The 15603-nt window shown below is 44.8% G+C and overlaps 1 protein-coding gene across 1 annotated transcript; it reads right to left on the bottom strand.

The window, feature by feature from the left end:
* Nucleotides 1–8131: 8131 nt before the first annotated feature.
* WNT8A (Wnt family member 8A) lies at nucleotides 8132–14164 on the bottom strand. Its single transcript, XM_023549328.1, has 6 exons — nucleotides 14097–14164; nucleotides 13972–14005; nucleotides 13628–13766; nucleotides 12260–12385; nucleotides 11396–11538; nucleotides 8132–10214 (listed from the first exon to the last, which is right to left on the bottom strand). Exons 1-6 carry the CDS (start codon nucleotides 14162–14164, stop codon nucleotides 9666–9668), a joined length of 1059 nt encoding a protein of 352 aa, XP_023405096.1. The 3' UTR covers nucleotides 8132–9665.
* Nucleotides 14165–15603: the final 1439 nt, after the last annotated feature.

The following is a 15603-nucleotide window of genomic DNA, read 5'->3' as shown; positions in this document are numbered from 1 at the left end:
CCTGTCTTTTCAATGACCTCTTGCTTTCTTCATGGATGATGTCCTTGATGTCATTCCACAACTCGTCTGGTCTGCAGTCACTAGTGTTCAATGTGTCAAATCTATTCTTCAGATGGCCTCTAAATTCAGGTGGGATATACTCAAGGTCATATTTTGGCTCTTGTGGACTTTCTCTGATTTTCTTCAGTTTCAGTTTGAACTTGCACATGAGCAATTGATGATCTGTTCCACAGTCAGTCCCTGGCCTTGTTCTGACTGATGATATTGAGCTTTTCCATTGTCTCTTTGCACAGATGTAGTCAGTTTGATTTCTGTGTGTTCCATCGGGCGAGGTCCATGTGTATAATGTGTATAGTTGCCGTTTATGTTGGTGAAAGAAGGTATTTGCAATGAAGAAGTCATTAGACTTGCAAAATTCTATCATTCGATCTCCGGCATTGTTTCTGTCACCAAGGCCATATCTTCCAACTACTGATCCTTCTTCTTTGTTTCCAACTTTTGCATTCCAATCGCCAGTAATTATCAATGCATCTTGATTTCATGTTTGATCAATTTCAGACTGCAGCAGCTGATTAAAATCTTCTATTTCTTTATCTTTGGCCCTAGTGGTTGGTGCATAAATTTGAATAATAGTCGTATGAACTGGTCTTCCTTGTAGGCGTATGGATATTATCCTATCACTGACAGAGTTGTACTTCAGGGTAGATCTTGAAATGTTCTTTTTGACGATGAATGCAACACCATTCCTCTTCAAGTTGTCATTCCCAGCATAGTAGACTATACGATTGTCCGATTCAAAACGGCCAATACCAGTCCATTTCAGCTCACTAATGCCTAGGATCTTGATGTTTATGCATTCCATTTCATTTTTGATGATTTCCAATTTTCCTAGATTCATACTTTGTACATTCCAGGTTCCGATTATTAATGGATATTTGCAGCTGTTTCTTCTCATTTTGAGTCATGCCACATCAGCAAATGAAGGTCCTGAAAGCTTTACTCCATCCATGTCATTAAAGTTGACTCTACTTTGAGGAGGCAGCTCTTCCCCAGTCATCTTTTGAGTGTCTTCCAACCTGGGGGGGCTCATCTTCCAGCACTATATCAGGCAATGTTCAGGTGCTATTCATAAGGTTTTCACTGGCTAATGCTTTTCAGAAGTAGACTGCCGGGTCCTTCTTCCTAGTCTGTCTTAGTCTGGAAGCTCAGCTGAAACCTGTCCACCATGGGTGACCCTGCTGGTATCTGAATACGAGTGGCATAGCTTCTAGCATCACAGCAACGTGCAAGCCCCCACAGTACGACAAACTGACAGACACATGATTCAACCATTTCAAGAGGTAGCATATGATCAGGAACTGATTGTACTGAAGGAAGAAGTCCAAGCTTCTCTGAAGGCACTGGGGAAAAACAAGGCTCCAGGAATTGATGGCATATCAACTGAGATGCTTCAATGAACAGATGCAGGGCTGGAGGTGCTCACTCGTCTACGCCAAGAAATATGGAAGACAACTTCCTGGCCAACTGACTGGAAGAGATCCATATTTATTCCTATTCCCAAGAATGGCGATCCAACCGAATGTGGAAATTATACAACAATATCATTAATATCACATGCAAGCAAAATTTTGCTGAAGATCATTCAGAAATGGCTGCAGCAGTATATTGATAGGGAGCTGCCAGAAATTCAGGCCAGTTTCAGAAGAGGACGTGGAACCAGGGATATTGTTGCTGATGTCAGATGGATCCTGGCTGAAAGCAGAGAATACCAGAAGGATGTTTACCTGTGTTTTATTGACTATGCAAAGGCATTTGACTGTGTGGATCATAACAAATTATGGATAACATTGCAAAGAATGGGAATTCCAGAACACTTAATTGTGCTCATGAGGAAACTTTACATAGATCAAGAGGCAGTTGTTTGGACAGAACAAGGGGATACTGATTGGTTTAAGGTCAGGAAAGGTGTGCGTCGGGGTTGTATTCTTTACACTATACCTATCCAACCTGTATGCTGAGCAAATAATCTGAGAAGCTGGACTATATGAAGAAGAGCCAGGCATCAGGATTGGAGGAAGACTCACTAACAACCTGTGTTATGCAGATGACACAACCTTACTTGCTGAAAGTGAAGAGGACTTGAAGTACTTACTAATGAAGATCAAAGACCATAACCCTCAGTATGGATTGCACCTCAACATAAAGAAAACAAAAATCCTCACAACTGGACCAATGAGCAACATCATGATAAATGGAGAAAAGATTGACGTTGTTAAGGATTTCATTTTACTTGGATTCACAATCAACAACCATGAAAGCAGCAATCGAGAAATCAAAAGATGCGTTGCATTGGGTAAATCTGCTGCAAAGGACCTCTTGAAAGTGTTGAAGACCAAAGATGTCACCTTGAAGACTAAGGTGCGCCTGACCCAAGCCATGGTATTTTCAATCGCATCATATGCATGTGAAAGCTGGACAATGAATAAGGAAGACCGAAGAAGAATTGATGCCTTTGAATTGTGGTGTTGGCGAAGAATATTGAATATACCATGGACTGCCAAAAGAACGAACAAATCTGTCTTAGAAGAAGTACAACCAGAGTGCTCCTTAGAAGCAAGGATGGCGAGACTGAGTCTTACATACTTTGGACATGTTGTCTGGAGGAATCAGTCCCTGGTGAAGGACATCATGCTTGGCAGAGTACAGGGTCAGAAGAAAAGGGGAAGACCCTCAACGAGGTGGGTTGACACAGTGGCTGCAACAATAAGCTCAAGCATAACAACGATTGTAAGGATGGCTCAGGGCCAGGCAGTGTTTCATTCTGTTGTGCGTAAGGTTGCTATGAGTCGGAACCGACTCGATGGCACCTAACAACAACAACATATAAGAGACTAAGTGGTGAAAAAGAAAAAAAAAAGAATGTAAGTTTGAAAGGACTGCAGGATCTGGAAAGAGTTTTTCCTTTTCCTTTTTTTCTTTCCTTATTTTAGGTAAAAAAAAAATAAGCCCCTTGCATATTTGAAGACAGAGAGGCCAAGGGCAACAGAGAAATGTAGATTAAAGGGACCTCGGGAGGGGAGTTCCCAGAAGAGGCAGGGGGTAGAAAAAAATGGTTAACATGACCCGTGGTTAGAAAATGTCAAGGTAACCTTGATGGGTGGTCAGAAGGGTGAGGAATTCTTCAGTAGTGATGAAGTTAATGAACATCGCCCAACCTGAGTAGTCAAGTGAGTAAAATCAGGAGGAGAAAGGACTACAGTAGTTGATAAATCGGGATCAAGGCTAGGGATGTAGGGATGTAGCAACAGCTTTTCACGAACACAGCCAGGAGCCATCATGAGGAGAACTAGTATATGATGAAGGTGGGTATACCAGACAGGAGAGAGGTTTTAGAGCAGGTTGGATCTGGGGCAAGGCAGAGAAAGCAGAGGTCAGGGGTCATCTTGGGGTTGGGGCATAGCCAGATTCCAAAAGAGGGAACAAGGTCCAAGCCAGGTCAGAACCTGGCAGATAAAGGAAAGCTAGAGCAGGCATCAGAGTCAGAAGTAAGGTAGACTCAGAACAATATTCTGGTTGTAGAGCTCAGGTCATGAATCGTGGGATTGGGTGTCCTGATTGTTGGTTTTGTGCTTTTGCCATAGCACTACCACAAGCACCTAGCAGGAGAGGACCTTGATGATTGAGGCTGTTCTGCTGGCCAATCCTAGCTAGACTAACCTAAGTGGAGCAGGGACTCAGTCAATCTCCTAGCTGAGTCGGGTAGGTGAGAAATGAACTTGGGCCAGGAGAAATGGAACCGGGGTCTGATGGAGCTATCAGAGCTCTGGGACAGCAAAGAAGAGATTCTTCAGAACCAGGAGGGGAAAGAGGTGACAGGTGATGGAGGATGGGTCTTGAGAAGGGCATCTGACTCATACTCCATCTAACTCCTCCTTACAGAGTCAACACATTTCAAGACAGTCTAGGAAAAAGAATGTGAGAGGGAACTAGCGAAAAACTAGAGTAATTGAGGATACAAAGCTTGGAGAAAAGGAGTGTTTGAAGGCTTTGAGTCCATAATGAGAAATCCTAGAAGATTTGGTAGGATTAAGATACAACAGTACTGATTCAGGTAAGACACAGCAAACTCCATGGTAAGCACTTTTTGTTCCTGGTAGGCACTGGTTTCTCCCTCCCTGACAATCTTTCTAAACAGGATGCAGAATATGCCCATCTGCCTTTGGTCTTGCAATAAGAGCACTCCTGTTGAGAACAGGTGGCTGAATCAAGTGATCTCTTGCTAGTTTGCAAGAAGCTCATAAGAAACTATTAAAACAACAACAAACAAATCCCAAATCCATTGCCATTGAGACGATTCCAACCCATAGTGACCAAATAGAACAAAGTAGAACTGCTTCATAGAGTTTCCAAGGAGCAACTTGGTGGATTTGAACTGCCAACATTTTGGTCTTAACCACTGTGCCACCAGGTCTCCAAAAAATGACAAGGGACCTTCTTAAAGCTATTGAGTTCCATCACAGGTTTACACAAGTCCTTGAGAACCTGAGAGTAATGTGGGAATTTGGGTGCCTGGTTCACTAGCAGAAACCCTGGTGGCATAGTGGTTAAGAGCTATGGCTGCTAACCGAAACGTTGGCAGTTCGAATCTACTAGGCGCTTTTTGGAAACCCTATGGGGGCAGGTCTATCCTGTCCTACAGGGTCGCTATGAGTCGGAATCCACTTGATGGCACATCCACATCCCACCCACTCCCTACTCATATCTCCACTTATCCTACTACCTATATCCTTCCTATTCCCTTGCTGACCCAGATCCCTGGCCTAATTCTCTCACTGCTGTCAGTGATTCATCACGTCCCTTTCCTGGTCTTTCTCTCATTCCTTGAGAAAAGCAGCTGGTGCTACGGAGAGTGTCCAGGGCCCTGGAATCTAGTCTTACCTCCTTTTTGGTAGGGAATGCAATTGGATTAGGTGGTTTAGAGCTCTTTTCCTACCCAAAGGTCTTTAACTTCTCTCAGAAGCCTTTACTGTTGTACTTGCTTTCACTTCATTTTCCCCAAACCCAGACATCTTTATCTGGGCTTCAGGTCTTTTGTCATCAATGGAGATTATGAGTAGTTTGTGATTTGGGGCTAGGAATTTATTCAACTCATTCTGGACCCTGTTTTCTTTTCCTTTGTCCTCCAAAATAAACACTTCTTTGACATTCCCTCTTGAAACTTTGACCTCAGTGGAGACCATTACAGTTAACTTTTTTTTTTTAGTACCGCCTGAGGAACCAGGATTCGGCCCTCCCAAGTCAGCAGGAGCCAGGTTATCTGCTTTATCATTCTAGGGAAGGTCTTTGCAAGGCAAAAGTTTAGTTTTTTCATTCAGGAGGAGGGCTGAGAAATGTGACACCTTTCACTGCATGTGAATGGCGGTCATTCTACAAAGCAGGCAGGCAGGTTAGGAATGTTGCCTGAGATTGCTAGGCTCCCAGAATGTAAGTGTCTTAGAAGAAAAAGTATGTATTTACAATGTGCCAGGTCTGAGTTCAAATCCACCTCCTCTTGTTTAACCATGGGTGGCCTCTCTGAGCTGCAGTTTCCTCAGTAGTAAAAAAAAACAGTTTCCTCAGTAGTAAGGGGGGAATAATAACTCTTTAACTGAATAATAATATATTTTTATTATTTTAACTGAATTGTTCTGAGTATTGAAGGAGATAACATATACTGACACTTGATACCTGTATATATATATGTACCTGTTGCTGTGGAGTCCATTCCAAGTCATAGTGACCCTATAGGACAGAGTAGAACTGCCCCATAGCGTTTCCAAGGAGAGCTGCTGGTGGATTCGAACTGCTGACTTTTTGGTTAGCAGCCAAATGCTTAACCATTGCACCACCACGGCTCTTACATTTAGGTGTTCAATTATTTCCTTTTGGGAATTGAACCTGGGTCTCCTGCACAGAAGGCAAGAATTCTACCACTGAACCACCACTGCCTATCTCCCCCACAATCAGGATTTTCTTAACCAGTAAACAGTTGCGTTTGAGTAGATTCCGACTCATGGAAACCCCGTGTGTGTCAGAGTAGAACTGTGCTTCATATGGTTTTTAATGGCTGATTTTTCAAAAGCAGATCATCAGGCTTTTCTTCCAAGGCACCTTTGGGTGGACTTGAACCTCCAATCTTTCGCTTAGCAGCAAAGTGGCCTGGGTTTGCACGATCTAGGATTTTCTTAACCAAAAAAACCAAACCTGTTGCTGTCAAGTTGATTCCGATTGACCCTGTAGGACAGAGTACAGAGCTGTCCCACAGAGTTTTCAAGGAGTGGCTGGTGGATTTGAACTGCCGACATTTTGGTTAGTAGCCGAATTTTTAGCCATTGCACTGCCAGGATTTTCTTAGGAGTCCGTAATTCTGTCTGCTTCAAACATTATATGGGATTAGAAGAAGGAGGAAGAGCAGCAGCAGTCTTGTAGGAGCTAGGCAAGCAAGAGCATATTTTCCTCCCAAATCTCAACGGAGAGAACGTAGCCTTCTATTCTCCAGGTGAGCTGATGTAGTATCTAGATTTACTGAAATATGGGAATGGGCTCATGGACAGGTTTCCCTCATTGAGTTGATCCCCTTTCAGCAGATTTTCAAGCTGCACCATCAGACTGTGGCCAATCTGCCCGTCTTGGGCCCTGAACGTATCAAACATGGGGTTTTTACAGTTCTGTCACCTTAATGATACCCAGCTTGTTACTGATGAACCAAAGGAAAGGGGTGTGGAGTAGTAACTAATGAATCTGAATGACTCTGCAATGCCTTCGAATGAATCTCTGACAAGAAGGTGATTGATGTAGGGAAACCCAAATTCCTTTAGCTTCTGGCCCAGGGTCCATGTGGGAAGATTTGTTGATGTGATTGATTGTCATGAGGGGAAGATGGATGAAGATGAAAGAGGCTTGGAAGCAGTAGAGACTAGGGGATACAAGTTTTTTTGGAATTTCACTTTTCATGAAATTTCCATTGCTCTGAGTTTTATCAGTGAAAACCTCAGATACAAGCCCACAGCAAAAACAAGGCTTGTTCTCCATGAATGACCATTTGAATAGGCCAGCAGGGAGAATTTTGTTTCTGAAAATCCCTCCTAAGACTATTTGGGTATGTCAGCAAGGTCCTGGGGGAAGATGTCAAAGTAGCAGGTGCCTGGGTTCTTTGGGTGGAGACTCAGTTAGGAATAAAGGAAAAAAATCTATTTTATTCACTCACTTGTCACAGTGTCACAACTCATGTTCCATGATGGGCAGTTTGGCATCTGTATTTATTGAGTGTGTAACCTCAGGGACAGATAATTTTTTTTTTTTCTTGGAGCCCCAGAGAAATGATCTTTAACTTTGGCTGCCTATTTCTTCACCACAATTTTGGGGCTTAGAGGATCTTTTCCATTCCCCCCTCCACCACCACCACATACACAAACACACACACACACACACACCCCCCCATACCACACACACTTTCTTTCTCTGCCACTAAATTTAGTGTGTTTTTACCTTCCTTAGAAGGAAGGAGGTAGGATTTTCAGTTTCCTTGACATAGGTTGCATTTTATGGATTTCTCGTTGTCTCTGGTTTCTGGCATCTGTGTTGTTGTTGTTTGTCTTCAAGTTGATTCCAACTCACAGAGGCCCTATAGGACAGAGTAGAACCCCATAGGGCTTCCCAGGCTGTAATCTTTACAGGAGCAGATCGCCAGGTCTTTTCTCCCTTGGAGCCGCTGGTGTGTTTGAACTGCTGACCTTTTGGTTAGCAGATGAGCACTTACTTAACCACTGCACCACCAGGGCTCCTTTCTGGCATCTGTGGTTGTTTTAAATGTACTGGAAGCAATAGAGATCAGAGTAGACTTTCAAGTCACCTGTTTAGGTTTCTCTTAAGATGTCAACTTCCTGAATGAACATTTCACCCTCGTTTTCACTCAAAAAATTGGTTATTCCCTTTTGGAATTTTAAAAATAACATTTTTTATGAATTCTTTCTGATGACAGAACACTTGTTTATTATGAACAAATTAAAAATACAGAAAAACAAAAAGGAAAGCAAAAGCCACTGTACTTTGGTGTTACATGATGGCAAATATTTTCATGTATTTGTTTAACAAAATTGCATTTATCCTAAAAATGCTGTTTTGTAATCTGCTTTGTTCAGTTAATCATAAATGTTTCCCATTTTACCAATATTTCTCATGAATAGTATTTTATGGTTAAATTATATTCCGTGTAAGATCATGATTTAACTAGTTTACCCTACTATTGAACATTTAAATTGTTTTCTAATTTAAAACAATGAGCTGGGGGTATTTTACCCACTCTTGTTGATCAGTCATTTTACTTAGTTTATTCAACATATCTGAAATATTTCTTCCCTGCAAGGTGCTGGCCTGTGCAGACAGGCAGACTCCCAAGGTTGAGATATTCAGAGTTAGACCAATGACTGTGCCCCCACTGCTCTCTTTATGGGAAGATGTAGAAGTGCAAACGAGAAAGGCAGAATCCACAACTCTCCCAGTCATTTGTCCTGGGGCCCAAGCCCTGATGTACAGGCACCCCAGGAAGCCAAAGTTAAGAGAGTGAACACACTTTGAATATGGTTCAAGTTCAAAGGACTTCCTTGTTCCCCAAGTTGCTTGAGGTGCATTAAAGTAATACCTCCTAAATCTGGGAGTCTGGATTGTTTTCCTACTGGCTAGTGCCTGGGTCTCAATTTTATCATCTGTCAAACACTGAAATCAAGAGGTTTGGATATTTCCAGTTTCCCTCTTAGGCTGGTGGATAATTGGGATACAGAAGCAGGATTTCCTGTTCTCTTTCTGATCTTTAGGTTTCCAAAGGGAAAAATAAAAGGGACCCATCTGGATATATTCTAGAAACATTTATTGTAAAATGAAGTTGAAGTTCCCAATCTGGGAAAATAATGAAACGGGTTATTTTACAGCTCTTGGGGAGGGGGGGTTCCCTTTTGTGGGACCTTGTCTGGGTAAGTTGTAATCACCTGTCCGCTTACTGTGACCATTCCCTCTCCATGGCTCTAGAGATGGTTTATGAGATGGAGAAGTCCTTAGGTTGTGTTGGGACCTGTGTTCCCCAGGGTTGGGTGGGAAGAATTTTCAAAAGTGCAGACTCAGGTGAAAAACCCAACACCCTAAAAACCTCCCCGATAGGTGGTCTCAGCCCCGCTGATCTGCATGAACTTGTAGTTGGTCTTTCTGGAGACGGCTAGAGTAGGGAAAGGTTGCTCCTTCAGGAGTCTGAACCAATTCCTTTGATTTTTGCTTCCATTCCCTCTGTTCCCCTAAGGGAACCAGTACTTTGAGGGTCCCTCTGGATATGGACCCTAAACAAAAGTCTCCCATTAGCAAGCTGCATAAATATAAGCACAAAGACTAGGAAGTAACTTGAAGGAGACATGAAATGGGGTCTGCCTAAGTCAAAAGGCCCAGGTTCCAACTTCAGCTCTGACAAGAATATGCCTGTATAATCTTAGGCCTCTGTTTTCCCATTTATTATCAGTAATCATGAGGACTATAGGCCAACCGTGTGATTTTCCAATTGTTTTCCAATCTACTCTCTCCAAAAGAGAAGCTGTGTCCCCCTGCTCTGTCTTGCAACAGAGCAAGTGAGTTTGTGTGGGGTGCTATCGGGCACTGCCCTTGTCTTGGGACCGGGCGCTGTCCGGGGAGCGCATGCAATAGTACTTGTTGACTACGTGCCTACACTGGTCGCACTTCACTGTGCAGCACCACTGGAATTTGCAGTTACAGCTGCTGATGGCCTCTGTTCTCCTCTCTTCGACCTGCAGACCACACTCGGTGCACAGGCGCCCACAGCTGCGTTGCTCCCACCTGGATGTGTTGTGGCTGTTCTGCAGACACTCTCGACCCTCTGTGCCATAGATGCCCAGGCTGGAATTGCGGATACAGTAATCTGGTGACTCCTCCAAGAAGATCAGCTCAGCCTCTGCACTAGGAAGGAAGGCCGCGGTGGGTGCCCAGCGGCCCTCAGCACTGTTCCCAGCCCTTAGCCGCGGCTTATCCATCTCAATTTTCAGTGCCCGGTCATACTTGGCCTTTAGGTAGTCTCCCATCTCCCGGAAGTCAGCTAGCTGCAGCCAGCATGTCTGGATGCTGCAGCTTCCCGAGATGCCATGACATTTGCAGGTCCTCTTCATGGTGGCTCTCACTGCCTTCAGAGAGAGAGAATGAAAGAGAGAATGGCTGAGGGTAGGGAAGACCAAGGGCTAGTGATTAAATGGAATATTTTAGAGCTGTTTTTCTTAGCTTCAGAGGAAGTTCTGGGGAAGCTGATGAAAAATATTCCTGGGCTCTACTTCAGATCTTCTCAATTAGCATATGCAGAGGGTTAATGGCCTTGATACTGGCAATTTTAAAGCTCCCCCAGATGATTTTGATGGAGAGCCAGGCAAGTGCTGAGAAGGCGACTGGAGTCAGCCAACCTAGGCTCCTGGCCCAGCTCTATCACATGTTGGGCTTGTTTCTCTATCTGCCAATGGGAAGAAGACTCACATAAAATAATGATCAAGAAAGTACCTTGTAAATTATAACAGGAAATAAGATCAGTGTCGCTGTTACTGTCTTGAAGCTGGAGTCTGGGGTATTTGTGAAGGTTTGAATTTTCCCTCCCCACAGGTAAGGAAGCCTCTGGAGTCTGTGCCCCCAGCCCTAACACCTGGTTGTTATTTCCTTGAAAATCTCTTCCCCCGGCCCAGGCAACTAGGACATCTAGGTACAGGTTCACAAGGAAATTTCTATGTTCTTGGTTCTGAATCCAATTTATTTTCAGATTTGAGTTCAGAATACTCCTGAGACTGCTACCCCACAAAAGCCTGGGGATGAATTATAACCCTAGGGGGAGAGTAGCCTCTTCTAGAGAAACCTGGATCCAGAGGGACCTGCCAATCCCTGGCAGTCCATACAGACCTGAGGACACAAGACTGGAAAATAAACCTCAGTTCATTTCCTAGAGCACGCAGTTGAAATGACCGAAAATTAAAGTCATAGAAGCAAGGCCTTGATTCTGCATTGGTCTCTATTCTCAGAAACCTGCCTATGGAGCGGGCCAAAACAGAGGATTTAGTGTTAAGAGAACTAGACAGGGAGTTAGAAGATCTAAGTTCATTGCCTGGCTCTGATGCTTATTAGTTGTGCTGCCTTGGACAAGCCACTTAGTTCGGGCTTAACTAGCTTCATCGTCCAGAGAATGGGGGTAACCATCCCAGTCCTATAGGTGGCATGAGGATGAAATGTGTGGGCATAAGACAGCTCTTGGTAAGTTGTAAAGACCTGCAGATGTGAGGCTGCTGCCAATACTGAGCCTTGTGGCTCACTGGTTGACTCCTATACCCACCAGCCTTCCTGCCCTATTGTTATGAAGATTCATCAGGGCTCTGGCATCCTTCCCCTTCTCCAGGCTGTCCACAAAGAGCTTGGAGATTCTTTCTCCAAATTCCACATTGTCGCTGCAGCCTCCCCAGATCCAGCCGTGGCCTCCTATACATAAGGAAAGAATAAGCTCTGCATCAGCTTTCTGTTAAGTCCCAGGAGAAACACTGTGGTTATTTTGGCTGATAGAGCCAAACCATACCCAAGAGCCCTAAAACCTTGTAAAGCTCAAGGTGAGACAGGGAAATAGAGGTGATGAGGTTAGGTGGAGGGAGTCCTTTTCCCATGCCCAGTGGCCCACGCTTCAGGTAATTCTAGCTGTAGGCCTTAGTCTCTATACCCATAGTAAAGGTAAGAACACTGGGGCTGGACTAGATGATCTCAAAGGTTCAGCCCAGCTCAAACGTTCCGGGTTTCTGTACTATTATTCTACAGTAGTCTTGTCAGAGCCTCCTCCTCCTTCATTAGTGCCAAATCTGTATTATTAAGTCTCTTAGGTAGCCTGCAAATAGTGGAGAAGCTCTGGATTACAAGCTTCTGTATTCTAAGCCTGAATACCAGAGTTAGCTTTAGACTGTCTTTGGTCTCCTTATTCCTAGCTGCCTTGTTAGAAATGGAGCTTGGTGGTACTTGCTAATCTCTGGACTGATGGATCCAGGCTCAACTCTCAGGAGAGTCTAGATCCAGGATTTCCCACAAATGAAGGGACTTCTGGGGTTGAGGGGTTTGAGGGAACTGTGTTCCTCAGCCTTTCCCTGAAAGACTCTAACGTGTGCTCAGCTCTGCAGTCCTTCACCCCGTCCCACCCCCATCAGAGATCACAACTTACCTGTTTTTCCATTTTTTGACTCATCACAGCCACAGTTTTCAAAGTCTCCCATGCTACAATTCTTGGTAATGGTGTACATGACCCCCGCAGAGCTGATTGCGTGAATGAAGGAAGTCTCCCTAGTGGCTTCAGAGAGAAAGAGGGAACTGGAAACTTGGACCCCAATAAAATAAAACACAGCTTTACAGAAACAATGCAGTTTCTCTCCTCTGTCCCCCACCCACTTTGAGTTTAAGAGAAGAATGCTCTTCTACTTGAGAGAACAATTAATGTCTTTCTAGCATTCTGACTGTATCCAGGCAGGAATGAGCTCCTCCATGCTGCAGGTGGGGAAAGTAAAACCTAGAGAGATGGTGAATGAGACCAAGACCACTCTCCTCACCAGCTGTGGTGTTGGAACCAGGGCTCTGCTCTCCTGAAGTCCAGCCTAGAGCTCTACCCACTAGACACTGCTACTCATGCTTAGGTATGGACAGTGAGGCCTCGGGGCCATGGGGTTGGCTCGAGAGAGAAGGACATTTCTTCATCCTGGTCATGAAATAATAAGGACCCTGGATACCACTTACTAAACTACAGAGGCGTGAGGAGACAGCAGGGTCTTTCTCAGTATTTATGTTGGGGGAATTCTGAATGGACAAGGGGTGAAATCAACAGCTTTTCTCATTTGCCCCTCAGTCGCAGGGCTGCAGGAGCCACTGACCCAATATTGTCATATTTCATTTCCACATACCCCATCTGTCTACCCCACAGGAAGATATTTATTTCTACCCTGTCCCCTAAGTCCACTCCCACCAACTGTTGTCAAGCAACTCTACTGTTTCTACACAGAGGACTTTTATGCAGACTGCTACACACGGTTACAAACAGCTACATAGGTATACAAGTGAACGCAGACACACAGACACAGACACACACAAACAGACACCACCAGAGGTACAGCTCAGTGTGATCTCTCAGCTTCTCTATTGTTGGGCTTTTGTGACAGCTGGGCAGATGTGCAACTCCCTCAGGTGCTGCAAACATAGAGCCCTTTCCCTGTTTTTAGTTCATGCAAATCAGCTTGAGGTGAGTATAAACACATGAATACAGGCATGCAATCACAAAATATAGTAATGTATTACATTTGTATAGAGATACCTTTGTATCCACCTTATTGAATCCTTACAATACCCTGGGTGAGCTAAACAGAGCTGGCCTTATTGGCCCAAATGAGGAAAAACAGACTGAGAGAAGGGAAGCAACTCAGGGTCACACAGCACAGAAGTGCCAGTTCAGCAAATTACTGGTAACCTTTCATTTCACTGTGCACATAAATGTTACACGTACACATATACCCCCTTTTACAGGTGTGGTCCTGCACACACTTACCACTTCTCAGCCTGTTGTGAGTAGAGAGCTGCAGAGCATTTTCAGGACAGTTCCAGCGTTCCCAAGCAAATTGGAACTTACACTCCTCAACGCCACTCTGGGCCCCCAGGGCCACACTGGTGGTGTAGGTCAGATAGGCCTGTCAAAGGGGAAAGGGCTGTGAGCTTCTGCCCCAGCTCAGGTCTCTGGGGTGGAGGAAACAGGCAGGGGTCCTATGGGCTACTTCTTCATTAAGGAATAATTGGGGGTTCCTCTGGTACTGTCTCCCCTCCCCTCTTTTTCTTCTCCTAAAGAGTCCTCTAAGGAACCCAGATGAGTAAAAAAGGAGCCAGAGACCATCATACCTTGGGACCTGTTATCAGGAAGTTGTTCACTGACCTACCAAAAAGAGAGTAGACAAGACAGGTGAATGGAGATGAGACAATAGGGCTGCCTTGGGAGTTAAGAAGGGTGAGAGGAAAGGACTTACCAGGCAGAAGCACTGAGGGTGGTCCAGCATATGCCCACAGCCACCCAGAGCATAATCAGGTCCCCCATGGCCCTGCCCATCCCAGAGGACCAGGTCCAGTCCAGGGCCAAGTCCAGGGAAGGAGTGAGGAGAGAGCAGGGCCTTTCTCAGTATTTATGTGGGGGAAATTCTGGATGGCCAAGGGGGGAAAATCAACAGCTCTTTTCATTTGTCCCTCCCTGGCAGGGCTGCAGAAGCCACTGACCCAATGGGGGACCAGGGAGGAGGGACTCAGCCCAAAATCTGCAAGGAAAGCCCCGCCCCACCCTGGCCAGCCCAGCTAGCCCTTCTTCCCTCCCTCCCAGGATGAAAGAAGGGCTGAAGGTTTTCCTCTATCCTTAGGGTTTTCTTTTTTTTTTTTTAGGGTTTATTTCCTCTGTAAGTCAGACTTTTCTCTCTTCCTGCTTGAGGGCCCATTTCTCAAGGGCAGGTTAGCCACCTAACCCCGCAGTCAAGGCCTGTATCCCTCTAAGCTGCAGTGTCCTCACCTGTCAGTGAGACCTGACTCCCTGCCCTGCCTTCCTCCCCAAGGTATTAATAATTATAGAGGACCTCTCTTTGGGGGTCCCCTCCTGTTCATTTTATCCAGGCAAGCAACTGCACCATTCCAACCTCCTCCCTGGGTGACTGTAAATCCATGGAATTATCTGGGACCACCGAGCAGAAACACCTCAGAGGTCATCTCTTCAACAGTGCCTTCTACCACATTCTACCAAAGAAATTTCCTTCATTCTTAGTAGGTTGTAAGTGAGTCTCTTCTATGCAAACTTTGTGCTTGCTCCTGCTCAGATTCTCTAGAGCATGTTTTGTATCTGAGGGTTAGATCTCCAATTTGTTAACTGCTGTATAGTAAAGTACCAATCTCTGTGTCACCCAGGGCTATCTTTGAAAAGACTGATGCCATTCTTTCTGACACCACTTTGTTGCTGGGAAGTCAGCATTCTTAGGCAGGAATAAGTGTTTTAAGTTCACTTTGCATTCTTAGTGCTTAACAAGGTGCCTGGATGAATGACTGAAGAACTTGAGGTTCCTCGTATTGACTCCAGGTGCCATTAGGTATGGCTAGGGACTACAATGAAGGAGCACAGGCCTTCCTAAAAAACTCTTTCCTAGGGCTCAAAGGAAGGCTAGAAATATTCAGAGGGAAGTACAAAGGGAAAGTCAATCATAGTCCTGACTCATTATTCTGTGACCACTGTAGTATCCAGACCACTTCCCAGCACTCTGGACCTGGTTTGGACAGCAAGGGGAGCTTAGCCATCCCCTCACCAAAGGGGCTCCAGGGGCCAAGGCATCATACTCAAAGTGTGGGCCGGGATCAGTGCTGGGCTGTGAACTGATTATCCTTCTGCAACAGGTAAGGGTAGAAACTGAAACTGTTTACAAATTTTTATAGCAATCTGATGAAGTAATTTAGGTTTGTTGAATCTACTAATAAGAAATTTAGGCTCCTATTTGGTTTCATTTT

This window comes from Loxodonta africana, chromosome 2 (genome assembly GCF_030014295.1).
Source record: "Loxodonta africana isolate mLoxAfr1 chromosome 2, mLoxAfr1.hap2, whole genome shotgun sequence".
NCBI lineage: Eukaryota > Metazoa > Chordata > Mammalia > Proboscidea > Elephantidae > Loxodonta > Loxodonta africana.
This window is presented reverse-complemented; position numbering and strand designations above follow the sequence as displayed.

Bases quoted from the DNA above. Each gene is read 5' to 3' on its own strand.
- WNT8A (XM_023549328.1), bottom strand. From the start codon at position 14,164: ATGGGGGACCTGATTATGCTCTGGGTGGCTGTGGGCATATGCTGGACC. The intron at 14,006-14,096 runs GTAAGTCCTTTC...TCTTTTTGGTAG, and splicing joins ACCCTCAGTGCTTCTGCCTG to GTCAGTGAACAACTTCCTGA. The intron at 13,767-13,971 runs GTATGATGGTCT...CCCCTTTGACAG, and splicing joins TCCTGATAACAGGTCCCAAG to GCCTATCTGACCTACACCAC.